This window comes from Alosa sapidissima, chromosome 21 (genome assembly GCF_018492685.1).
Source record: "Alosa sapidissima isolate fAloSap1 chromosome 21, fAloSap1.pri, whole genome shotgun sequence".
NCBI lineage: Eukaryota > Metazoa > Chordata > Actinopteri > Clupeiformes > Clupeidae > Alosa > Alosa sapidissima.
Genome location: NC_055977.1, coordinates 22906150 through 22933649, shown reverse-complemented (window position 1 = coordinate 22933649; position 27500 = coordinate 22906150). Strand labels below are relative to the sequence as shown.

Genomic DNA, 27500 nt, shown 5'->3' with positions numbered 1-27500 from the left:
TTAAGACACAAAGTGCTTATGATCAACAACCTGACGATGTTGCCCGTGTCGACCTCAATGATCCAGGTGCAGCGGAGGTTGTTGTCGTAGGGAAACGGGTATCCGGGCGACAGGATGCGGCCAGTGGACTCTCCTTTGAATCGACCCCCACATTCCGCTACAGAGCAAACGAGACAGCAGACAAAAGAGTAGAAATGGAGAGAGAGAATTAAAGCGACCGAGGTGAAAATAAGTCTCAGATAAAGCCAAACAGAGCACATGTGTAAACACAAAAGCAAACACACCATCTCTCTCTCTCTCCTCGCACAGACGCCTTTTAAAACAGCTCTGCGGCGTGAGAGTGAAAGCAATTAGAGGATTCCCTGGCAAACAAATGCAACAGCCGTCACAGACAGCGCCCGAGAAAACAGGCGAGACGCGGCGAGTGATCGAGGCAAATCGATAGAGCCGCGCGAGGGTGTTCACAGACTATCAGCGAGACGATAAGCTGCTGCCTGAACACCTGGCCTAGTGATGCCAGCCTGGTGATAGGTTCACGCCGCAGTCTGTGCGCCGTCTCCCCTCGTTTTTTTTCTCCTCATATCTTGCTTGCTATGCTGTGCAGCCACTCATCTCTCAATGGCATTGTTACGTGTTATGTCGGAGTCCATCTCTCTGTATTTCTATCTCTCTCACTCCCTTCTCTTTCCGTTTCCTGTTCTGTACTTCTATCCATTTATCTCACTCTATTCATCCTTCTCTCCCTACTCTCTCTCTCCCTCAATCTTTTGCCTTTTCTCTTTGTATTCCTCAGTCCATTCAGTCTCTCTCTTTCTCTCTCTCTCTCTCTCTCTCCCTCCTTCTCTTTCCTGGCCACCATATCAATCACAGGAGCCAATGAGGCCTGATGTGCATGTCTGTGTGCTTCCTGACTGCTGTTGGGCTCAGCTGAAGGCTGACGCAGACCTCGCCTTTATTAGTCTGCCCCTTGGCCAGCGCTTTATTAACCAACTTTCAATGGGCAAACTCCCCCTCCCTCCCTCCCTCTCCCTCTCTCTCTCTCTCTCCCTCCCTCCCTCTCCCTCTCCCCCTCTCTCTCTTTCTCCCTCTCCCTCTCTCTCTGATACATATGCCGGGTCTGCTTCAGGAGTCTGCCACCCATTTATTAGCACTTCTACCTTCTTCCCTTTTTCGTAAGGGCCTCATTTGCATAAGCCATCTACATGACAAACAATAGATGCACAGTTCAATGAAGCCTGAATAACAGGGTTCAGATTCACCACTTGATTAATATGAACATTAGAGGAGGTTTTAGATACTGCGGGGAACTCTACCCCCCCCCTCTACCTCCTGCTCTCTCTCTCTCTCTCTCTCTCTCTCCCCCCCCCCCTCCTCCTCCTCCCCCCCCCCCCCCTCCCTCCCTCCCTCGCTCATCTTTCTCTCTCTGCCCTCCTACTTCTCTAAACTAACATCCTGCACCATGCATTCTTCATCTGGGCAACAGCTCCATCACCCGTCAATAGCCACCCAGCGGCACTAAATCAACCATTATGGGTCGCTTATGCAACTCCAATCAACACAAACACCAGGAGTGAGTGGATGAAGACCTCGGTCCAGACAGACTTTTTTTCTCTCCCTTAAACACATGCTCCTCGCCCTAACTGTCATGGCAGATATGACTGAGTGTGCTATTAAGGGAGTGAGGTGATTATCTGTGTGTGTGATTGTGAGATCACCTTTAAACTATATGCACTGTTGATGATGACACGTTGTGCACATACAACAGAAAAGCCATTACCGTGGCAAAATGTGCTGATCTCGTAAAGCTATCCCTAGTGATTTTTCCCCTTTCTCGTAGTATAATATTACTTTTTTGAGTGTGTGTGTGTGTGTGTGTGTGTGTGTGTGTGGGGGGGGGGGGGTAAAGAAATGTCTTCCTTCTGTGGACTCAAATAAAAAATGGTTAAATATTTTATCTGTAATAAAAAATATCAGTGGGGGAGTGAAAGGCTTCATTTTCTTCTCGAGAATGTGCACACTCTCAAAGGTCACTTCAAATGACCCACATATTTTTTAAGTATGAAGAGGTAAAATCTCTTGGATTATTAAGCATTAATTATTAATGTCAGCTTAGGAAGTCCTAAAACAGTATTACCATGAAAACTTCAAGATAAGTGGCTAACTTTTCAATGATGAAGGACTTTTTAAATTGTCCCATCAAGTGGGAGCAATGTCTACCTGGACATAATGATTTCAAAATAATTAATTCCCCACTTAAATCAATCATATCCAAGGTCTAAATAAAATATGCTCGCACCATTTAGTTAGCCATTATGGATACAGAAAAACTCCCAGTAGCCAAGCAACCTGATAAAGTGAAAGTTAATGTTGACTGATATTTAGCAGACACGTTACGCGACGCGGACTTACGGTGGGAATGGAACCCTAGTCGACCGATAGTCAGCCAGTGACATTACCACAGCTCCACCACAACTGCAGTAGCCAAATATAACTATCATCTACCTATCATCTAACTACTGTCAAAACTTCATCATACACAAAGCCTGTTTCTAAATTGTCAACACACTGAGAAATTGGTGTGGTGGTTCTTTATGGTGGGACATTTGAACAGCACTTTCAGATCTATGAAGAATTGTGAGGGTTCCGAGACGCATAAAACATTTACAACCAGCCTAAAGAAGAAAAGTGTTTAGAACTCCTATCCTCTGTGGATGCCATACAGAGGATAACTGTCGATGTGGAAGGGAAGGGTTATGGGGTGTGGGGGCCAAATCGGTGGTTGATCAGAGCTTGTTAAATATGATCCAAACTGTGGCGGCATCTGCTGTGAGGTCAGGTGGAGCACCCGTATGGAGCCATTACTGGGCCAATTCAGTCTAATCAGGTTCTCACAATAAAACAAGGGGTGGTAAGTGCAATAATGGGCTGTCTTTTGCAACAAGCGTGTGAGCCTCTCTCGAAGCGAGTCAATGATCATTTTCTCTCTTTTTTCATTCCTCTTTCCCTCCAGGCTCTCTTATCGGTGTGTTATTTCCAGCACAGGGCACTTAAGAGTATGGATTTGCAGTGTGTACCTCTCAGGATGACTCGGGGTCCAGAATGCTTAATATTAAGATTGTTTAGAGACGCGGGAGACGAGACAAAAACATTTGCATGGGGAGGATGAGGAGGAAGGCGAAACTATGGCACGTGCCGACAATTTGCAAAGCGTTGCAAATTTTCTGACAAAGTTTTTATTAATGCGGCGTAATGCTGAATTAAAACCTTGGGATTAGGATCTTGTCAAACTGCACTGCGGGTTTTCTCTTGCAGCATATCAATGGCCGGCGGAACACCGCAGAGTTACTAAGTACGCAGCAAGGGCAGGGCCAGAACTGCAGATTTGCTAATTAAGACAAATGGGAGGGACCAGCCACTGTAACCTTGGTTACCACTCAATGAAAGGAGGGGTTTAGACTGCAGTCAAACTAAAGGACCTGGCCTTGATGGCTAACTTGCTTTTAAAATGTACATATATTCACATTTTATTTAGAGAGAGAGATATCACACAAAAATCATGTGTAATGGATGGCAATCACAGAAGGTTTGCACAAGCATATAGCATTTACAACAACAAATTCACAAACTTCAAAAAAGAAAGAAAGAAAAAGACAAACAGAGATAGCTACAGCATAAACAAGGGATTCAGTAGGAATCAACTAACCGTGTAAGTCTGAATATGACCGGTGTCAAACCAGATATTAATATCTATGACAGATCTACTGTAAGAGTGTAACACAATGTTGTCAGTGTCAGCGTTAATGCCATTTTGTGGCAAAAGAAAATCTGCAAGGTCATTCATTGCACAGTGTGTGGGATCGATGCTTGGCCACACTGCCCACTCACCTATGCAGGAGGGCAGAGGGTTGTCCCAGGTGCGTCGCTCGCCCGTCATGCACTTGAGCACGCTGCTGCCATGCAGGGTGTAGCCGGGGTTGCACTTGTAGGTGATGGTGCTTCCGGAGAAGTGGCCCTGGTCATTGACCTTGTAGCCAAACTGGGGCACGCCAGGGTCCTCACAGTGTGAGAGCTCAAAACCTGCAAGTGGGAAGGTGGGGTTGGATGGGGTTGGTGTGTGAAGAGGGGGATAAAATTCACAAAAAAAGACATTTACATATGGCCTTCTGAGCTTGAACAATACATAAATCCAAGCTTATGATTGAAAATGATAATTAATTCTTTCCACCCCAGCCCCCCTTCCCCCAAACCCCCGTTCAGCGCCATTCCATTAGCTCAATGACCATTTGGAATCTGTCATCTCCTGTTACCCCCCCCCCCCCCCCCCACACACACACACACACCCACCCCCACCCCACTCCCCTCAGCTTTCAGTGGGTTGTCATTAGAGCAGGGAAAGTTTGCCATTAGGGCCATCATTATCACCGACAATTTGACTTAACATCCTACTGTGCTGCCAGGCAGGGATGGACCCTTGCTAAGCAGGCAGGACAATTAAGATTAAGTGTTTGGCTAATTTGGAGTTGTATTCAGCGCGGTGGCACAGGCTGACTAACCGAGAGACACTCCCTGTTATTATGGCTCATCATAGTCTTTCAGCTTCATAGTAAAACTGGAAGAAGGGAGGGGGAAAAGAGCAGGAGGGAAAATACACTTACAGCGAACCAGCAAATTGAATTCAAAGGGTTCGTTTAAGCTCAGCATTTAAAAGATGACGATCCATGTTCAAAGAAGTCACTGACATCAAGGTTTTCCATTTAATGTTTAAACAGACGACACTATGCATCGTCAAGGATACAACATTGTGAGGAAAGCATATATGCATTACTACAGTGCCTTGTTTACAGCACATCCAGCCCCCCCCCCCATTCTGAAAAGGATGACGGCCACTGATCTGATATCAAGAGCTTGCATGGGCCTCTTGAGAATTGCATTCTGTCACCCATGGTTGATTGCAGCTTGATTACAGGTCATTGTCTCTTGGCATTTGTCTACAAATAGGCCCTGCTTGCAGAAGAGAGGCAAAAATGAGGACTACATAAAAACCTGCTCTAATCTACTTTCACACCTCTCACACCGACCCCATCACACATACACACACACACACACACACACACACACACACATACACACACACTCATCTAGTAGCTAAATTACAGCGTCTAGGGGAGCCGTGGTGGCCTCACCTTCCCCCGCTTTTCCCTGACCTTTCTTATGCAATCAAATAGCTAATCCAGCAGGTGAAATGAAGTCTCGGACAGACAGGGCTTTAAGTAGATTTCAAATGAGATATCCCACGAGCAGGTTAACGTGTTTGCTTTTTTCCCCCCCGTTTTTTTTCCTCTTCTCTTCTCTATAGTCGTCTTCGTTTCCTGTGGTTTCTGTTTGGGAAGTAAAACCTCGGCCGGATCTCAGATAGACCCGACGGATTCCTCGTTCGCTCTCTCTATCTTCTTTACCGATGGCTAATCCTTCTGATCTGGCTAAGCTTTATTACCTCCGAGTGCACTCTTGTTTCCTGAACTTTTCTCCAACACCACCCCCCCCCCCCCTAAATGCCTTCACACAGCGCAAAGCAAAAAATACAAAAAAGAGGTATTTGACAAGCCCAATTTGCTCCAGAACAGTCCTTTTCACGATTTTTCATAGATTTGGTGATAACTGCTTCTCTGGTGCTTGTGCTGATGCATTCTGAAAGAGAGAGAGAGAGAGAGAGAGAGAGAGAGAGAGAGAGAGAGAGAGAGAGAGAGAGAGAGAGAGAGAGAGAGAGAGAGCATTGATGTGGGGACTCACTGGAGTAGACCAGCTTAAAGCCCTCGCCAGTGGCCTCTGCGTCAGAGAAGAACTCCAGCCAGAGGTGGTTGGAGGTGCTGATGAGCGTGAGGCCCAGCATGGCCGAGCCTGTGAACGCCCCAAGCACATGAGCCGTGCTGTCCTTCCCATCGTAGATCTGCAGGACACACAAGCACATTACCATTGACATGAAACCAGGCCTACTTAGTGTGAATGCAGGACCATGCTATATGGATTACCTAATTCATCCTCTGACTAGGGCATTGAGACAAAGGGCCATACTCATAAAACTCAACAGTAGCCACAGCTCTGCCAAGCTACTGTCTCTCGTACAGTAATTTAAGCTTAACTATAGCAGTGATTACCGCATTAGAGGCCTATTACGTGGCATTATTCTCTGCCATGTTTAATATACTATCCAACCGAAATAGACCTATGAATGAGCTGATACATATGTAATAATAATCCTTGCCAACTCTCTAGGTGCCTTGATAGGATACTGTATAATAGGAGAAGCATGCTCTCTTGACGACTCATATGAGTCAATCATGTCTGGACACAAATAGTTTTTGAGATGACATATTGTTTATCAAATAAACAAACGACAACAGAAAACAACAACAACAAAAAAAAAAAAAAACAAATTACAGTGGTAACCCATGTTTAAGAATGGGAAAATATTTCACTGTAGCAGTACTTGCCCTTTATGCCAAGTCAAATCTGGCAGTGCATCATGAATCAAGACAGACGTGCACTTTGTGTAATGTATGTGAAACCCATTGACAGGTTACCTTGAGGATGTCCCCCTGGGCCAAATGGAAAGTCCTGGCTGATATGTTGATGCCTTTGCCTGCTTGAACCTGGATACTGTAGATGCACTCGTGGTTGTTGTCGTAGTTCATGGGGTAGTTCGGGGATAGCAGGATGCCCTCGTTGTTGATGACAGATGAACCGCACTCAGCTAGACATTATAAAGACACCACACACACACGCACACACACAGACACAAACAGAAACACACATTCCCGCCCCCACACACGGACACACGCAAAGAGAAACAACAACAACAAGGGAACATTGGAAAAAAACATGCGATAACAGGCAATTGGTGACCGAGGCAGTCACCGGTAATCATTTTCAAGGGAGAGAATTTTATTACAGCAACCATCACATTTCATCAGGGGGGAGAGCTACTTCGGGAGCCGTTATGAGAGCGCCGAGGGCTGCCACGCAGACGATCCCCGGCAGTAAAACATCTCCGACGCCATGTGCGAGGACGTCGGGCTCAGGTCTCTCGCGCTTGATTAGTGGAGACATGAAAAATCTGTGGGGCGTCCTCGCCCGAAATAAACGAAATGGAGAGGAACAGACTGGTGCGAAGTGCACTGCTCCCCGACATCACTTTGGAAAAAATTCCCCCGACAGCGAAAGATTGGAAGGTCCGACACTAAACAATAACCATCAAACGCAGAGCTAATGGAACAGCAGACAGTAAAAACAGATGTATTAATACCCATCATGCATTGTGCACAGGGCGCCGCCATGCGTAAACTGCAACAGCCGGCCTGATTTATTTGATATCGCCTCGCCTTGCCCCTTTTCCACGGTGTGCGGTGTTATGACGATATTACCAGTGTCATTTTTTGAATAAATCATGTTGGATACTGCCTCCATTTAGTAAATTGCCTATACACTCTACCTCTGAGAGCAAGGATCGGATGCAATGAGAATTTGCACAGAAGGGGGGAAAGAGGAAAGAAGAGACAGAGTGAGAGAGAGAGAGGAAGAGAAAGAGAGGGAGAGAGAGAGGAGGAGATATAAAGGTTAAAAAAGTCTTCCACTCCTCCCTCTGCATCTGCCCTCTTATTCTCTCCATCCGTTCCTTCTAGGAACAAAGCTGCTGACCCGAGTCCAGTTCAGGCTCAGTTCCTTGAGTAGTGCGATTTAAATATGTGAGAGGCGAGGCGGTCAACAGGGAGGAGAGGAGGAGAGAAAAGAGGAGAGGGGAGTGGAAGAATAGAGGAGAGAAGAGGAGAGAAGAGGAGAGAAGAGGAGAGGAGGAGAGAAGAGGAGAGGGGAGTGGGAGAGTAGAGGAGTGAAGAGGAAGCTCAGGACCTTCAGCGAGTACACAGTTACTTTGATGGCGCAGGGGCGCCCCTTTGGATAGGACGCTCCCACTCACCACGTCGGAAGCAATTTCTGCCTGCCGCCTATGACTGCTCTTCTTTCCCTGAGACATGGTCTCTGACTGGGGGTGGGGGGCGGTGGGCAGATTTGCTCCACGTGCCTGCTTGACAGACAGCCTGGAATAAAAGACGCAGGGTTGGGATGTTGGGGGGCTAGAGAGAGTGTGGTGGTGGTGGTGGTGGTTGTTAGGTGTTGGAGGGGAGGGCTGAAGAGAGTATCTTTAAACCATCTGAAACTATTCGACAGAAAAAAACGGCTCCACAGTGGCTGCTAAAACAAAAAAGGAGCCGTGAAGAAGGTGCAGCAGTGTTATTGGATCTGACACACTGAGAATCGAAAAGGGAAGACAGCAAAATGGTTTCCACATAAGTGAATATATTTGTTAAAAGGGTGTAAAGTGTGTGTGTGTGTGTGTGTGTGTGTGTGTGTGTGTGTGTGTGTGAGTGAGTGAGTGAGTGAGTGAGAGAGAGAATGAGAGAGAGAGAGAGAGAGAGAGAGAATGAGAGAATGAGAGAGAGAAAGTATATGTCTATTTATGCCAGTGAGTGTGAGTGTGTGGAAAAGACAGAGAAAGAGTGTGTCTATGTATGCCTGTGTGTAGGGGTGTGTGTCCATACAACTCGATAAAAACTTTTGGAGAGTCCCTGCAGCATGACCGATAGGTTGTGTGCAATCCCAACTTCAGAAACATTAGGCCTGTGTCTACCAGGGCATTCCCAGGTCCCATCGTGATGATGTATGAGGTGGCTTTCAGCAGTCACCCCGTGCTAAAGCACACACACCCCGCCACCAAGAGGTCTCTGAATTACAATAAATATACACACAATTCCATTCCCTGGCCACGCATGGATCACCCTAAACCATTGGATAAATGTGGATTTGCATCCATTGAGCAAACGGAACTCTAGTGTGAGTAAACAACCACAGGGCAAATAATTGTTAACAGTTTCAACATAAATGGTAATGATTCAGGAGAGCAGACACAAGTAAATATATGCATTGCAAAGAGATGGCCTCGTTCAGAGGCCTCATTTAAAGCAGCAAAATGTGCATCTTGTTTTGGTAATTACCACAGGAGAAAAACACAACTCTTGAGGAGGTTTTCCCCCTATTTTGTAGGGCTTTGCTGCACAGAAACTATTGCACTCCAACAAACACATTGTTTTTTTATATAAATAAAGCACATATGGTGATCACAAAATTAATACTTATGTATTAATGTAATATTGTGTGTAGGCTACTTATGCTGTATATTTTATACAAGAAGATATATTATTTTGTGTACTACCATGACTGGCTTTTCATTATCCAATGGACATCTGAGGTGGGGTGCAGGCTTGTGCAAAATTCCAGAATTGAATTGAAACTGGCTCTTAAATTCCAATGCAATTCTTGAATTTGACTTGCATTTCAATTGAGGTAGCAAACAGGAAGCAGAATTGCAATTTGAATTGTGCACAACCCTGGTGGGGTGGCTTAAGGAGTTAAGCCAGGCCACTAAAAGCACACTTTTAGCATGTTACACAACTTTAACAGATTGTGATTGTGATGTGATCACAAATTGATCTGTAGGCCTGTGAAAATATGTCAAAAAGGACTAAGCAGGTAGTTCGCTACCGGACTTGACACAGCCGCGAAGACGCTTCTGCTAACCAGATACAGACAATGAATCCTGGATATGTGCTAAAGAGGCTAACAACACAACGGCATTGCTAAAGGACAAGTCTCCACTAACCAAACTCCTTTGATTACCATCTGTGTAAGAGCTGGCTCTCACCACCCTCATTGTAAATCATAATACAATTCAGGGCATTTCTCCAGTGAAGGCGAATCAATGCCATAGATCTTCATGTGTGAGAGACTAATAGAGAGACACAATTCACCACTTTAAAAAAATTATATTTTTAAACAAGACTATGCTGAAGGTGTTATTTTTTCTGATACAAGGACAACAACAAAAGCACTATTTACTGGACACCATAGAGAAATCTGGAGGAGACATCTTACTGTTACAGTTTGAGGTTTCTAAAAAACTTTTGTTCTAAGTTGTCTAAATAAAGAATGACCAATGTAGATACAAGTTGAGAAGAACAATGATCCCAATTCTGTTATTTCTGACTGAGGAATAGATTATTTTTATGCATTTTATTCCGATGAAAAATGAAAACCAAATCGTTCAAAGCAAAAACAACTAGCAGATAGCCTTTACTTACCTAGCCTACACTGTTTTGAATACTTTTGCACAACTAGCAGGGGGGCTTTGCATCCGAAGTGAACACATTCACTTTCTCTTTATTTCATGGTCTGAATACATCTTTGTGTGGGCTTTTATGACAATGTTTACTTCATCACAGGGAGGTGGTGTTGAGTTGCTTATTTACAACTAGTGCCCAGTGGGAGTCTCCAACAATGCCCAGAGATTAGAACACTGGCAATGTCAGCAGCAGGGCCTCATCAGTTTACATTATGTACAGTCTATGCATACCATTACGGAGCCCTGCCATGCCTGAGTGGAGAGAGAGAGACTTACAGACAGAGAGAGAGAAAGAAAGAATAAGAGAGAGAGTGAGAAAGAAAGAGAAAGGAGAAAGAGAGAGAGCGAGAGCGAGAGAAATAATTATGCCGTTTTGTTTTGTGCTTTGGCAACATTGTACCTACAGTCATGCTAATAAAGCAACATTGAATTGAATTGAATTTAATTGAACTGAGAGAGAAAGAGAGAGATATTTCTGTTCGGTACTTTTTGTTTGATTGTTTTGTCGAGAATACTTTAATCAGTCTTCGGCCTTCACATTTGGTCACTGCTGTAGGCTTCACATTTCCCAAGTCCTCTTGTCTAATAGCCATGAGCTTGTCCTTCTTGTCCTACCCTTACTGCACCTGGTTAGCAGGTTAGAGTACATCCACTCCCCTTATGAGCCATTCTTTGCTTTATCACGGACTGGCATTAAATGTTTTATGTGTAAATGAAGGTTGTGGGAGAACAAAACATCTATTCAAAACCTGGAGCATTGCGGCAGCCAAGTTATTTGTGTGAATGAGTCCAGCACATTACCCATAGTTCTCTCTGGATCTCATGCTCAGCTATGTGGGGCTGGGCTTTAGTGCAGTGCCCAGCATACTTACAGTTGAGAGCCTGTGGTAATGTTTTACAGATCTTATTTCAGGGTGTATATTGTAATGCTTGGTAGGCCTATGCAGGGACCTGGCTATATAGTCTGTGCTCAAGTCTTGGTCTCCCAAGCAATGCTATCTCACCTGCTACGCTAGCGCAATTAAGAACCTTCTGACAAGGTTGTTAAACCACCAGAGGGACCAAAGTCACACTGTTCCAGCTCCTCGCAAGACAGGCTGCACACTCACCTCCCCCGTGAACTCACCTGTGGCCCATATGCTTAGAGGGCTGGTACTACAGCATGGGGCAGGTGAGCCGGATGATGAATTACTGTATACTACATTACCCAGAAGCACCTATGGCAGTGGTTGGTGCACTACTGAACAAGGGGAATGTGTCAGATATAGAAACTGGCAAGAGGGTATAAACAACAATGCAAGCTCCGTTTGGCCAATTATTATTAATAATGATCTATTAGTAATAGAGGGAGAAAGAAAAGTGAAATGAAGAAAGTGAAAGAGAAAGAGAGAGAAAGAGAGAGAGAGTGAGAGAGAGTGATGGAGAGAGAGAATCTTCTGACAGCACACATACCTACAAAACCCTCTCAAAGAGTTTTCTGGCTCTCTGTTCCAGAGTCTGTACCAAAATTCAAATCCCCTCCCTGCCTTCTGAATAAAGATCTGTGACCTCAAATTAGGTTTATGCCTGAAAGCTGATGCTGACAATCTGTGTGGATGAAAGGAAGATAAATAGTGCTTGAGCCAGCTGAAAAGACAGATCAGGTCATATTGACCTACACCATAATGAGAGGATTAATGACACAAACCACGCGAAAGCCCAAACTCGGCACACTCCAGTCTTTTTGACAAAGGCTCACTCACCGACAGCCACTCTCACTGATCTCTGATCAGTGCTGGGAGGCACATCAAAGACGTGCTGCGCTGACTTCAGAGGGATGATTAGTACAAGCTGCAATACAAGCAACTTTGCACTAAGTGTGCAGGCATTCGTCAAACCCAATTGACAAATAGCGCTGCTCACCATTTTGTGATCACATAGGGCCTCTGACACAAAATCCCTGGGTCTTTGTGCAACATTTCGCATTTCAATTCACTGCAGGATGATCAACTCCTGGTGATTTCTCAAGCAATGTTCTGTGTTCAATGTTCACGCAAGGTTGGTCAAAAGGACACACACTTACTCTTGATATGAGTGTATTTTAGATAGTAATTACATCATAGTCTCTCTTTTTTCTATCCTGTTCCTTCTCTCTCAAGTACACACACACACACACACACACACACACACACACATTTTAATTAGACATACCATGTTGGTGAAACATGCACAAAGCTAAATCTGGACCGTGTCTGACATTGCCAAGAGATGTAATTAAAGTATGTAATTTCCAGCACGACCATCCTTTCATTATCTCCAGTGAGCTCGAAGCCGACTGAAAGGCCCACATGCATTAAAAAAAAAAAAAACAAGCCGGGATGGCCAAGCTGGCGGCCATTTCTGACACAGGTCTAACAAACTAACTGAAACAGATGAAGCTCGACACGCACCTCCAACACCACTGCTCTCGCCTTCACCCAAAATTATTCACGGGAAACAGCAGTTCTTGTAAACAGGAACGCTCACACACATACAAAACGCACACACACACACAAAACGCACACACGCACACACACACACAAAACGCACACACGCACACACGCACACAAACAAACAAACAAAAAGAAGGAGTCACATTAGGAAGGTGGGTGTACAGGAGAGAAAAGAGAAAGGGTTGGGGAAAAAAAATCAATTTTAAGTGCTTCAGCGGCACAGTCGAAACGTTGCTGAAATTGCTTTATGATGGAATATGACCTTCTGATCCACGCAAAACAAAGCGGAGAGGAAACAAAATCTGATGAATCTGCAATGCAGCGCTTCTGGGTCAGAAGCTAAAATTACACAGACAGATAATCTCAGCAACTAAATCCTGAGGTGCTATTTAAATTCCAAACACATAGCTCCTGGTCTCTCCTCTCTCTCTCTCTCTCTACAGTGCAGCGAGGAGCATGTTTGTGTATGCATGTCTGCATGTATGAAAGAGTGTGTGTGACTGTGGGTTTGAGTGCAGGTGCAAAAGAGAGTTGTTTATCAGCGAACGCACCCCAAACAAACACTGCAAATTGGGCACAAACTGTTTAGCTCAGAACAGGGATTGCTCTTTTCATGAGCAGTTTTACAGGGCTGGTGTGTGTGGGGGGGGGGGGGGGGGGGTGTTCATAGATTTACCTCCCAATGAAAAGAGACAAAAAAGAAAAACTCTTCAGTCTGGATGTACCATCTTATTTACAAGAAACACTACTGGGTATGGACAGAGGGAAAATGGACGAGAAAAGGCGACAGTTTATCTTCGTAATCCAGTCAAGTACATATAGCTATAGGCCAGCGCTCAGACCTTCCGTCAGCCATGTTCACGCGTCGGAGAAGTGGCTGTGCTTCCCAGCCGGGCGACGTTCAGCCACGGGCAGAGAGAAGGCTCCGGAACGCCGGCTAAATAATTAGAGCGTGATTAAGCAGCGTTTTGATTGGTTGTGACGGACAGTGCCGAGACTGTTGTTGAACACCTCCCCTACGCCGCTTGCAAGTCATCTCATTAAGCAGGCTCCAACACTCTCTCCCTTTGTTTGGGCCTCTTTCCTTCCTCGGTTTCTTGCCTTTGGTGTGTTTTTCTCTTTCTCTTCACCAGAGGAGTAGATGGCAGATGCCATGCAGGGATGTCAACATGAGATAGGCCTGACAGGAATGGACCGCCAACTAATGGCAAATTGCAATCTGCAAAATACTCAGCCTCTTTCTCTCTACCACCCTCTCTCATAGCCATCCATCTATCCATCCATCCATCTACCTTCCTACCTACCCATCTATCCATCCATCTATCCATCCATCTATCTTTCTATCTATCTATTTATCTATCTATCTATCTATCTATCTATCATTTCCTACAAAAATATTTCCTCCATTATTGTCACTTTTTTAATTAAGCATCTCTCTCTCATTGTCTTTCTATTATCATCTCTCTCTCATTGTCTTTTCTTATCTCATCTCTTTCTCTCTCTCATTGTCTCTCATCTCATCTCTCTCTCATTGTCTTTCATCTCATCTCGGTCTCTCTCTCATTGTCTTTCTCATCTCTTTCTCTTTCATTGTCTTTCTCATCTCATCTCTCTATCTCTCATTGTCTTTCTCATCTCATCTCTTTCTCTCTCATTGTCTCTCATCTCATCTCTCTCTCATTGTCTTTTTCATCTCATCTCTCTCTTTCTCTCTCTGGCCTCCAGTCTTCATCATCCTTCCTCTCCTCTCATGATTCCACCTCCACTCGACCTTCACATGAAGACGTGTTGTGCATTAAATCTCGGTTTTAGGCAAAGGACTTCTTTTTTCAGACTGATCCTAATCAATGGAAATCCTTTGTTATCCCTTTGCTCCCAAATTAAAAGCAAACTGATTAATGCTGCTGAAAACAGTTCCAGTGTCGCTCAACTCTCTCCAAAGGGAGACGGCTGTTAATTGGGTGAGTTTACATATGTGAGTATGTGTGTGCTAGTGTGGCTATGTGTGTGTGTGTGTGTGTGTGTGTGTGTGTGTGTCATTTGCACATTTGCATCAGTAATGTATCTAATATGCATATATATGATGTATGCTTGAATACATGTACACATGAGTGATCATGTAAGTGACGAAATGAGTGTGTTGAGTGCACATATGTGCTGTAAATTCTGTGATGAGTGTGTGTGTGTGTGTGTGTGTGTGTGTGTGTCTAAGGGTAACGCATGACTAGATTTTGCAAGCGACTAAATGTCATATGTGTGTGTATGTGTGTGTACTACATAATGTGTCTCTATATGTCTATGTAAACTGTGCTTAGTGTGTCATAAGTGTGTCCATGAGGTTAAAGCCTGACTGTTGCAGAGCTGACAGAATATTAAACAGAGTGATATTGACATTTACAATAAAGCCAATGGGTAAAAGCCTTGATGCATCGTAACCCAATTACAATGATTAGTGGAGTGCAGGGATTTTTGAACATGCTTTGCTATCAGAAACAGTGGGGTGGCTTTGTGTGTGTGTGTGTGTGTGTATATGTGTGTGTTACTGTATGTGTGTGTGTGTGTGTGTTAGTATAATGTGTGTGTCTAATGTGCATGGAAAGTGTATTGGTGAATTATGTTGTGCCATTTTCTCTCCTCCCTCTCTTTCTATGTCACACAAATCCATACACACACAGTCCCTCTCTATTTTGTTCAAACACACACACACACACACACCTATATGGACACATGCGCGCACACACCCACACACACAGACATTTGCACACACACACACAAAGTCCAGAGGGAGGACTCTTAATCTCTGTACTTCACCTCTGATTGGAGTGATGATCATGATGGCTATCGACCTCAAACACCTCTCAATATCAAATGGCCTGTCACATTCCCTCTGCCTTTTTACCTCTCCCTGTATGACACGAGAAATCTCTCTGGACATCTCCAGAGAGAGAGAGAGAGAGAGAGAGAGAGAGAGAGAGAGAGGGAGGGAGAGAGAGAGAAAGAAAGAGAGACCACCATGGAGTGTGAGGGGCACACTGGTCAGCATACAATTGTCCATCTTTCTCCTCTTCTCATTCCAGAATCAAAAACAGATATTGAGGAGGAGGAGGAGGAGGAGGAACAGCAGTGTCACAAACAGCCTCCACTCACCAAAACAATAACAGGGTTCCGGAGGGGGTGTGGCAAATAGATGGAAGTGGATGTGAGATATGTGGGGAGAGCTGAGCTACTGGCTCCCTGGAGATAAACGAGTGTGAGACTCCCCTCCTTTTACTCCACTCTTCAGTCTCTCTCTGCAGCACACACATGTGCAAACGCACACACAAAAACACATGTAGTGTGTACGCACCTGCTTGTTTCTATGTGCAGGAGAGATACGTAGCAGTGTGATATCTTTGGCAGGGAAGCACACGTGAGTACACACTCTTCATCTTCCTCCCTCTCTCTGTCACAGACACATAGATACACCTGCAGTATTCTTTATGCCAGCAATATAGATAGCTCACCGTTTCATACCATTGCCAAGGGAGTAATTAATTCAGCTCTCAAGACATGAGGCGGGGGGAGTGGAGGAATTGGTGATGGGAGGTGTGTGTGTGTCTGTGTGTTTCTTTCTCTCTCTCTCTCTCTCTCTCTCTCTCTCTCTCTCTCTCTCTTTCTGTGTGTGCGAGAGTGTGTGTGTGTGTCTGTGTGTGTCTGTCTCTCTCTCTCTCTCTCTCTGTGTGTGTGTGTGTGTGTGTGTGCGTGTGTGTGTGATGATAATGATGAAGTGATGCCATTACTAGATGGAGAGGACGGGAATCCTCTTAGAGCCTGTGCTTGTGGATGACTCAGCAGTATTTTCCGAGCTGTGCTCTTGGGTTTTTAAAGGGAAAAACATACCAGGGTTTTTTCGGCAGACACACACAACTTTGCCCGTCCACCCAGGGATTGTAAATTCTGCTTTTTGAAGCATTTGCTGAGGTGATTGGGATTTTCAGAATTCAAGGTGATGTGCCTGACAATATGCTTTAACTACAACAGACAGGTGTTTAGTAGTTACCTTTGCTTACACACTTCAACCGACACTTTTATGTTTAACAATAAAATCCTGGGCAGATAGAAGCTGAGAACTAACTGATTTAATATGCAAGGTGATAATTATAGTCCATGCAGATCTCTCTTGCACCATGGGTTATTTATATGAGGTTATAAAAACCGAAACGTGGGTCGAGACCTCTTGAGCCGAGAACTGCGGGGGCCCAATCATTTGGTGTCATTTTTATGGGCGCAATTACGTTTCTGACTTCTTTAAAAAGTGAAAAGTACAAGATTGATCACTGCGCATTAATAATGGATGATGGGTTTTTTTTCTCACTCGACAAGAAGATTGTCATAACAAAGTCATGACACAGCGGCGGTGACTGAGGTGCCAATAACTTAGAGCAATGATTCTCAAAATGGCGTCTTTCAGTAGGATGGATTGGTAACAGCCAGGAAAAAGAAATCGGACATGTCTCACATCATTTTGAAAGGTACTGAACTGACATCCCCTCACTGCGGATGATGCAACTTGTGTAAAAGACAGAGAGTCGAGACCCTGAGAATAAATAAGAGTGAGAAATGGAAGGTATGATAAAAGAATGGACTCAGAAATAACAGACTATGCGCATATGGTGTGGATTACAAGTCATCTCTGTCCAATCCCTCATCAGGCAATCACTTAAGATCATGCCTATGAAGGATCACCGCGGACTATCCATCTATGCTGCTCTGAGTATGTATCTGTCTCTGCTAACGATACGGCGGAGTGCTGCTCTGTGTTAACCCAAGATAAAAAGAGGCCTTGACACAATAGGAGCCTGGCTGTGGGAGATACCCTCATAGTGCCAGTGAATGACACTAGAGCTATGCTCAACTCATCATTATTCTATTTTAGGAGGGGTGGGGGGTGGGGGGGGGGTGTCGCTGGGGGGGTATTGTCATTATGCGGGTGACACAAGGCGTTCGCTGGACCTGACTGGGAGGTTCTGAGGGATCGGCGACACACGAGGTGCCATTACTTACGGCAGCGAGGCTGGCCACCAAATGGTGGCGCTCCCTAATTTAATCTATGGTTTCCTGGAAAAACAACCCATCTGTCTTCACGCTTCTCCCGCATCTAACAAAATGTTTCATCAATTCTTTTCAAAACACGTGTCCGTCGATATGAGAGAGAACATATTGATTCGCTTGAGGACTGTCTGCCATTAGTTATGATGTAAATCCATGCCCACCGTTATGGCCCTGCGGCAAAATAAGTGTTTCTTCCATTTTTGCATTCCATGTTGGTATGCGAGCAGGGGAAACACCCATTAATTTTGCCATTAAATGAGAATTGGTAAACACCCTTCTGTTCATTCTTTTACAAACAAAAAAGAGAGAGAAAAAAATAGAAAGAAAATGCATAATATGCTTTCACATAATGTAACTCTTATTGCTCACCATTGAATGGGCTTGGCTTCCCTCATAAACGTCAGTAGGCTGTGATTAATGGTCCTATAAGAGGAAGATTGGAAGCCCAGCCACATTTTACTGTCTGAAAGATTAATCTCGAGGCATAGATTAAAGCGATCGGCGAAGAAAGGGGCTACTTCTCTTGCCGGGACTCTGCATCGATGTTTGATGTATTTCCTTAAAAAACGAGGGAGGTGGGAGAGAGAGAGAGAGGGAGAGAGAGAGAGAGAGAGAGGGAGAGAGAGAGAGAATCATGGATCTCTCTCTTTTTCTTTACATATGTGAGGAGGAGGAAGAACATGAGGAGAGGGTGGAGAGGAGGACTGACTTCCTTCCTGATAGTTCCTACACGGGGTGCAGATGGCTGTCTCCCATGCGAGGCTTTAACACAGGAGCTTTTGGCTGCTGGACAGGTGGCACTTTAAGCGTGGGTCACTGGAGGGTATTAGTCAGACATCTCTCTCCCTCAGTTTGTCCATATCTCTTCACCTTTTCATATTAATCTCCTCTCCCTCACCTATCCTTTCCAATATTCTCCCTCTCCCTCTCTCTCTTTCATACACTTCCATTTCTCCCACAGTTTTTGATATTGGTCACCAACCACATTTGTCCTTATTTTCAAAACGGACGTTTATTTTGTTGTTATTTATTCTTTTGCGCTCCACAGAGGGGTTCAAGACGGAGGGATACAAAAATCAATAAGGAAGATGGATGAGAGGAGAAAGTTGAGGCCCTATGCTGTTGTCAGGACCGGTGTGATTTATACACTAGCATACTGCCCCCCCTTGTTGTTGTCTAAGTCCGTCCAAATGGCAACTGAGTTTTCTCATCCGCATCTACAAATTCCCTCAGCCGTCCCGGCAGACAGCCATGTCATGCCAAGTGTGAGTGTGCCCAGTGCCCTGCCTGGCCAGAATACACCTCCCTAAGCCAGCTCTCCCCCATGTCAACAGGAAATATGACCTCATGCTCTGTCTTTCACTATATCAGTAGACAGGGATTAGAAGCCAACAATTGGAATTGAAAAAAACATTTAAAAAACAACAACAGACAGACAGAAAAAAACAAAACAGAAACTTTTTTCCATTTCAACTAAACAAACAAACAACCATGATGAACACCCACATTTCTTATTATTTTTTATTCAATTAATGTGAAAAATGACTGGCGACCTACTTTGCCCTGAAGCAAAGTGCCGTAATGGCAGAGAATTTAGAAGGTGAGGATGGGGGGAAAAATCCTCCATTATTGTAATTGCCACTCTGTCCATGCCCAGTTTCTGGATACGCATGGGTGACTTCCAGGAGATACTGTCTCAAGTCTGATCTATTTGTGTGTGTGAGTGTGTGTGTGTGTGTGTGTGTGTGTATGTATATGTGTGTGTGTGTGTGTAAGAGAGAGAGAGAGAGGGTTGATAAATGCCGTATGGCTTGGCTCTTCCATTCCTCCATCCACTCAGGGTTAACTGAGCAGGCCGACGAGGATGCAGGCCGACGCGAGAGTGTGAATCGCAGATGAAGTTTGTGCTCATGTGTGAAATGTGGAGTGGTGTGAGGAAAGTGGCGGGGTAGGTACAAGACAGGAAGTAGTCGGGATTGATGAGAACACAGGCCAGCTACGCTGTTAGTCGTCACCTCTGGTGAGGATACAAGCAGGCCAGGGCCGACAGGGGCGTGAGTGTGGAGCTTACTCTGATTAATCAAGACAAGTTGGACACAGACTCACATTCATGCACACATACACACACACACACACACACACACACACACCCTCTTTCTCATACACACACAGGGGTGCACAAACACAGATATACACTATACACACAGAGACCTGCATAACATCCCTGTCCCGTTTAGCCTGACATAAACTCTTAGTCCTGTTGTGTGGAATCTAAAGCATAACCGTGTTTGCTCCCTCGCCCGAATAAGCCGGAGTAGCGTCTGCGATTAGGTGTGCGCTGTCTGCCCGTGATAGCTTAGCGCGGACAGGTAAGACCTGATGCACTCCCGCTGCGTCAAGGAGAGCAGTTCCAGACTCGACTGCCCGAGATGGCGCCTATCAGAAGTAAAAAAAAAAAGTGCCAGGCGAAAGTTAACCTCAACGGTCCGCGTGGGGCAGCTCTGCGCTCTCAGGGAAGAGAGGGGGGAAAGGAAAAGTGGGAAGAGAAAGGGAGGGAATAAAGGGAATAATAACCGAGGTGGGGGGGGGGGGGGGAGTAGCGAATGAATGAAAGCAGCTGACAACGTACCCACACACCTTGGCAGAGGTGCGCTCCACATGCGCCGGCCCCCTCCCAGGCAGATGATCTCCGGCGCCCCCTCCAGACGGTAGCCCATGTTGCACGAGAAGGTGAGCGTGTCGCCGATGCCGAAGCTGTAGCCGTTGCGGCGGCCGTAGGGCGGCACTCCTGGGTCCTCACACGGTTCCAGGTTGTACTCTGAGGTAGGTTTAAAGGTCAGAGTTCAAAGATCACAATGGCGGATCTGATACGGGGCTAGTCAATCCCATGCACAAAGGTTCTGCATGGTTGTACATTTTTATTCCAAATAATCAGGTGCACACGTAATTATTGGCTTTGTCCTTGGGTTATTCATGATTATGATTTTACACACATAACTATTCTGAATCGTGGCTATTTTAAGCATGAATCATATGTCACATCCGATAAGCAGTTGGATATTCCAACAGTAATTCATTCAGCAATACAGTCATGGAGAGGACAGTCAGCAGATGGCTAAATTCTGCCCTTCTACAGTGGTCGCAGTAGACACGAGCTGCCAAACCTGCCCTTTGTGGAAGAATACTAATAATTACATCTAAAAAGGTGGTTTGAAAGTGAGTAAGTAGCTTGTTGCTGTTATTAAACAGCAAAAAGAGTTCATATTTAATCTACTTCATTAACCACACTATTAAAGTGCTTGTTTGTGTTCTGCCTCGTTTCATCATTAACCACTTATACATTACCATAATAATTTTTTGTAGTTATTTTAATCAATCATTGAGACCCATGCTCTCAATTACTATCAAGCATGGGCAAAAAGCCAGTATATCATGACAGGTATTATCTGATGATGACTCACAGCTTCTTGAATGATTACATACAGACTCTAACATACACTAACACACACACTCGCACACACACACAACGCTGCAGTCGGCCTACCTGAGAAGGTGATGTTGAAACCGGCGTAGGAAACACACACACACACACACACACACACACACACACAACATTGCAGTCGGCCTACCTGAGAAGGTGATGTTGAAACCAGCGTAGGAAATGGAGAAGTCAGAGATGAAGCGCAGCTGGGCCTTGAAGTTGCCGTAGAGACCAGCGTTGATGGGCGAGGGCAACTCGGAACCAGTGAGACGGGCCAGCGGCTGGACGAAGCTGCCATTCTCCGTGATCAGCAGGTAGTCGTGGTGGTCCTCCAGGTGGAACGTGACAAAGGTGAACTGGACGCCTGTTGGGAACGAGGCGAAGAGGGTTCTTTATGAGGGTTCTGCGTGAGGCGGGATGACTCAGTGATACGGGTCAAGCCACCCGTCAGACCGTGATGAAGTTATCTAATTAAACTCAAATGAGAGCTTAATCGGACACATAGGGAAGTAAAGGGGAAAAAGAAATCCAAAGTGGGGCAGAAATAAGAGTCTCAATGTGGTTTAATCTGCTTGCACAAAAAAAGGTTAGGTCAGTAGTTTTCCTTTCATTTTTTATGGAGTGAGATAGAGAGAAATGTATTTCAATTCTGGGGTGATTATTCAGGGAAACATAATGATCTTCCATATTGAATATCTTAGCAGCCATGGGAAATTAAAAATTCTGGAGGAACTTTCATTATTCCAAGACCCCAAAGCTTGTATAATGATATTTTACAGACACGGGCGGTGACACACACACACACACAGCCGAATCCGCATTCACAGCATTGTTTCCGTGGACAGCTCGAAACCGGACAGCCGACAAAACGACGTGAGTCGGCACTCTTTCCAGCAATCACTCTGTGTTCGCTCGCCAGTACTAACAAATGCCAAAAAAAAAAAAAAACGTGTCGTTACCTCTCTGTCCTAATGAGATAATCTCGACTGGCTTTAGGCTAAGAAGATACTCGATGTGTACAGTGCTGGGGGCGATATTGAGCCGCCACGGCCTGATAATAAGCTAGGCTTTGGGAGTGTTTTACACGTTGCAATTACAGGAGAAATGTGGTGAGTAATTGCTGCTTGATGGCCGTGGGGATTAACAGAGGAGCAGATAGCAGTGCCAGGACCTCAGGAGCTGGATTTAGGGTTCACGCTGGGGCTAGCGCTTCACTTCACAAGCGTGTTTACTTTCCTTGCAAGCGATACATCTTTTAATAAACAAGCCTTCTGCCACCCATCATGTTGAGTTAGAGAGACAACAAAAAAAAGACTCCTCGTGTTTCCCCTCCCTTTCTCGCTCACTTCCGAACTTGGCCATTCTTTGTTTGCCAGGCTGCAGGATTTGTGCATGGTAATAAGGGTTGTTTTTTTTTCCGGGGATCAGGGGAGCTCCTGGCTGAATCATGCCCTCGAAGTCGGGATGAGGTTGAAGAAAGTTCATACAGCCAGTACATAACGGTACTGCGTGCTGTTGTATCTCTTTATCTGCGGCACAGAAAAAGAAAAAGGGAACAGATGGGACGGTGGTGCGGTGCGGTCAGTGTAGCTCACCTTTGCCATGGCTGACCTCCACCGTCCAGGTGCAGTTCAGGGAGCTGGGGTACATCTCGGGGTACCCAGGGGACAGGATAGTGCCACCGGGGCCACGCACATCACCCCCGCACAGAGCTGCAGGGCAGGAAAACAGAGAGAGAGAGAGAGAGAGAGAGAGAGAACTTAGTGAGTTTTATGAAAAAAATCCTCTAAATTCTCTTCTTAAACTTGAATATTTCCTGATTTACTTACTCCGCCATGGCAGTATTTTTGGTTTGTGGACAAAACAAACTATTTGAGGACATTTCATAGACCATAATAATCAAAAAGTTGCATCCCTAATGCAAACACTAGCGCTCTCTCAGAAGAACTTCTGAGAATGGTGGAAGGCCTTGCTCACGTCTGTGATGTTTCAGGCTTATCTAATCCCTGGGAATGTACCTAACCCAGTGAATAATGAATCAGACTTGCACGTTGAGATAGAGCAAAAAAAAAAAAGAATTCAAAAATCTCCCAGGCAGCTCTACTGCTCAGCCTGAATCAGCACATTAATAATGAATTACTTCTCATCACTGAGCAGTAAGCACCATAAAAGATCTTTATCACACAATAATATCAGGAACCTGCACCAAAAAAAGATCTTAGAGCTTACTTTTCTAATATCTTTTTTTTTTAATTTCCCCTCACTCTGTCTCACCTTCTCAAACTTTGTACCAGTTTGTTCTCTCCAAACATTAAAGGCCAGGTAAGGCAAACCAAATAAACAAACAAACAAACAAAGAGAACTTTAGAGATTGTTTACCGTTTTGCCCCTCTCCTTTTTTGAGGGCACTTTACTTCTGAAATTGCTCTTTTCTTTGATCACCGAACACTGAAGCAATCTGACTGCCCTGTCTTCACACCCACTGCCATTTTCAAAAGGTCTATCTATTTTTTTTTCCTCTCCCACTCTGCTCTCCCCTAGCTACGTTTCAAGCATCACTCCTCTCTCTCTCTCTCTTTCTTCTTCTAGCTAGGTTTCAAGCATCCCTCCTATGGGGAAAAAGCTGTCTCACAGTTCCAAGCGCTTGCCATCCAAACCTCCAAAGCATGCTTTATGTGCTCAGCATTTGGAGGGGAGGAGTGGGTTGCGTTGCGTTGCGATGCACGGTGTTGCGGTGGGGGGTGGGGGGTGGGGATGGCGGTGCAGGATGGGCGCTGTCACAGGATGACAGACCAGCCAGGTAAAAAAGGTGGCCCCTAGATGTGTAATCTCACAGGCAGATCAGTTCCTATCAGCTGAGGCAGCCATCACAGCAAATTGCCTTCCCCTTACCTCTCATGGGGACAGGCTAATGGCCGCACACTGAATGCCATTGTCTCAGTTTAGCTAAGTTCACAAGGGGGGAAATGATAAAAAAAAAAAGAGGATACAGGACAAGAGAGGGAGCGGAATATGGGGGCACATGTGAAATGAAAGAAAAGAATGAACTTGACAGTTTGTGAGATCAAAAAGATAGCTACTGTATTGTTCCTTTGAGCCAATCACTTTCTTCACCTGTGACCAACTCAAAGACAAAACCACAGCTAAATAAACAACAAAGGCACAACTAGTCCAGGTCTGTCTCTGCTGAACATGTACAGTACACACATGAATGTGCTGATTGTTTAGTCTTCCATGTTGTGTTCTCTGAGTATGTGTTTTGAGTCTTTCCTACCAAATCTGCCTCCATAGACTGCAAGTGTCCACATTCTCAATGGGCCAAAAGACCTCTTTGTGAACTTGTTAGCATCAAACAGGGCCGTGGAGTACACCTGTCTGTGGCAGTGGAGACGGTGCATCTCCATGAAGATGGGACGTACCATCGCAGGTGGGGAGCGGGTGGCTCCACCAGTGGTTCTTCTCACAGACCAGCGGCTCCTCGTGGCTCAGCCGGTAGCCCGGGTCACAGCCGAACGACACTGTGGAGCCGATGGAGAAGTCCTGCCCGTAGCGCAGGCCATTCACGGGGATGCCGGGGTCCAAGCAGGAATAGGTGTCCACAGTAACGCCTGAGTAGAAAAGAACAAAACAAAACAAAGACAAAACAAACCACAGTCACTAAACATGATGCACTCAAGGCAGATAATGACTCCAGCACACTTTCTCAGCATGAACTTCGGCGTGTTAGCTCATCAGCCGCTGTTATTTACCCGTGTCCTCGGCCACGAGGAAAATGAAAGGCTTAAACAGCCCGCTATTGCTCACATAAATTACATACTGCGTTACACTTGCACCGCGCACCCGCTGGGCATCAGCGGAGATTATGTGTGCTTTATCCTCTCATGTTACGCAGTAATGCCCCCCCCCCCCCCCCCCCCCCCCCTTCCTGTCTCCCCTTGGCTGTACTTACCCTCGTAGAGGATCTTGAAGCCGCTGTCGGAGCGGCTGTTGTCCGTGGTGAAGAGCATGTACAGGTGATTGGCGCTGCTGAACAGGAACTGGGGGACCTGGCTGCCGTTGAAGGAGCCAATCAGCGGAGACAGTAGATTGGGGCCGTCGTGCAGCTCCAGGAAATCGTAATTGATCTCCGTCTGAAATCTGAGGCCACGTAAAAAGCGTGAAATGAAAAGGAGGTTGGAGGGAAAGGGGCGGAAGAGAAGAGAGGAGAGGGAGCGAGAGGAAGAGAGAGAGAGAGAGAGAGAGAGAGAGGAAGATAAAAAAATGAAAAAAAACGAGAGAGCTTTGAATGTGGCTGTAGGCGGTAGACGTGAGTGGAGCCATTCATTTCATCATCAAGGCCTGGTGAAAATCCCGTTAACCACAGTCTGCTCTTCCACTAATGGACGTAAAACCCTTTGAAGGCTGTCACACACACACACACACACACACACACACACACACACACACACACACACACACACACACACACACAGACACACACACTTTCTATGTACTGAGGGTATGCTGAGTGGGAGAGGGGTGGTGAAGTGTACACACACACACACACACATACTAACACACACACACACACACACACACACACACTGACACACACAGAGGGCGTGTCTGCTTACTTGTCAAAGGTGATCTTGATGGAGCGGCCCACCTCGGCTTCGATCACCCACTCACAGCTCAGTGAGTCCTTGTAATATCCAGGCCACCCCGGAGACAGGATCACCCCGCTGGGAGCCGAGAAGTGGCCACCACACGGAGCTGTTAGAACAGGAGATAGGAGAGAGACAGAGAGAGAGAGAGAGAGAGAGAAAGAGAGAGAGAGAGACAGACAGACAGACAGAGAGAGAGAGAGATAGACAGACAGACAGAGAGAGAGAGTTAAAGAGCTATTATTAGATTTCCTTCTCTTTTTCCCTTTCCTTCATCTTCTGTGTCCCAATATATATTTTTTCATCGTTGGTGCTTCTTTTGGTTGCTGGATTAGAATTCACTCTCCCACCCCTGTCATCGCTGCTCCTCAGCAGACGTGTTGTATCTTGGGGAGAGGGCAGGCAGCATCAGAGCGCTACCAGCCCGCGGTGGTGGTGGGGGGGGGGGGGGGGGGGGGGCAGAGGAAGACTGGCGGTGAGACTAATGTGGGGCGACTGACGGAGCGCCCTCCACCTCCCCCCAACACACACACACTCTATCCCCTGGTCTAATGTCCCTCTGCACCCCCCCGAACACACACACACACACACACACACACACACACACACCAAACCCCCTGCCCTGATGAGGGGGAGTGGGGCCCGCAGGTGGATGTCCATTCTGCTTAGTCTCCGTCTCCTCCGCCAGAGAGACCGGGGATAATTGCATTCACATTTTAATCCCAAATCCTCTGCACTAGCTATATACCTGTCCTGAGAGGAAGAGAAAGCGAGGCAGACAGAGAGAAAGAGAGAGGGAGAGAGGGAGAGATAGAGGGAGGGAGGGAAGGAGGGAGGGAGGGATGGAAGACATAAAGTAAGTGCTCCATTATTACCTTCACATTTGGGGATGGGGCCGCTCCACATCACCTTGCTGTTGGCCAGCTCGCAGGTGATGGTCTCAGCGCCCTGCGTCTTGATGAAGCCCTCCTCGCAGATCACCGAGATGGAGCTGCCCAGCTGGAAGTTGTCGCCGAAGCGCCGGGCGTTCAGCGGGACGCCGGGGTCTGGGCACTCGTTGTGGCCGAAAGCTGTGCAGTTGGGGGTGAGAAGGTCCACGGAAATGAGAGTCCCTTCAACCCTGGGTGGACCTGACAATGACCTTACTGACATCTCAGGTTAAAGGATGCACAATATGCACCTCAGACTAAGTGCCCTTTCATATTGTGGAAGAGTGATGTTACTGTACTGTGTAAACACCCAAGCAAAGATAATTACAAAACGATCCCTCTATTTTTACAAATCGTAACCAGGTCACTTTGACCCTGGGTGGACCTAACTGAAATCTCAGGTTATGAGTGCACAATATGCACCTTGGACTGTGGGACAGAAGTGTCACACTAACTGTATGACTGTGACTAAAGAGTCAGAATGATTTTGTTTAGTTTTAGTTCTGACTGGAGATCTCACAATTGTACCCGACAACTGAACACAGTCAGAGGCTGCTGAAATGCTTGAGCAGCCAAATTAGGAGTGTGAGATCAGGCCTGCAATTAAACCCAGCAGGAGGGGACATCCCACCCAGCTCCCGAGGAGCAGGAGGA

At 45.9% G+C, this 27500-nt stretch overlaps 1 protein-coding gene across 1 annotated transcript in view; it reads right to left on the bottom strand.

Annotated features, from left to right (window-relative positions):
- Positions 1–27500, bottom strand: part of csmd3b (CUB and Sushi multiple domains 3b) — a 387713-nt gene that overhangs the window by 125210 nt on the left and 235003 nt on the right. Inside the window, 11 exon segments of the mRNA XM_042077517.1 lie at positions 31–157; positions 3886–4077; positions 5791–5947; positions 6582–6751; positions 20423–20611; positions 21423–21638; positions 22870–22986; positions 24694–24882; positions 25224–25411; positions 25888–26026; positions 26793–26987. Coding sequence (XP_041933451.1) covers positions 31–157; positions 3886–4077; positions 5791–5947; positions 6582–6751; positions 20423–20611; positions 21423–21638; positions 22870–22986; positions 24694–24882; positions 25224–25411; positions 25888–26026; positions 26793–26987 — 1879 coding nt within the window.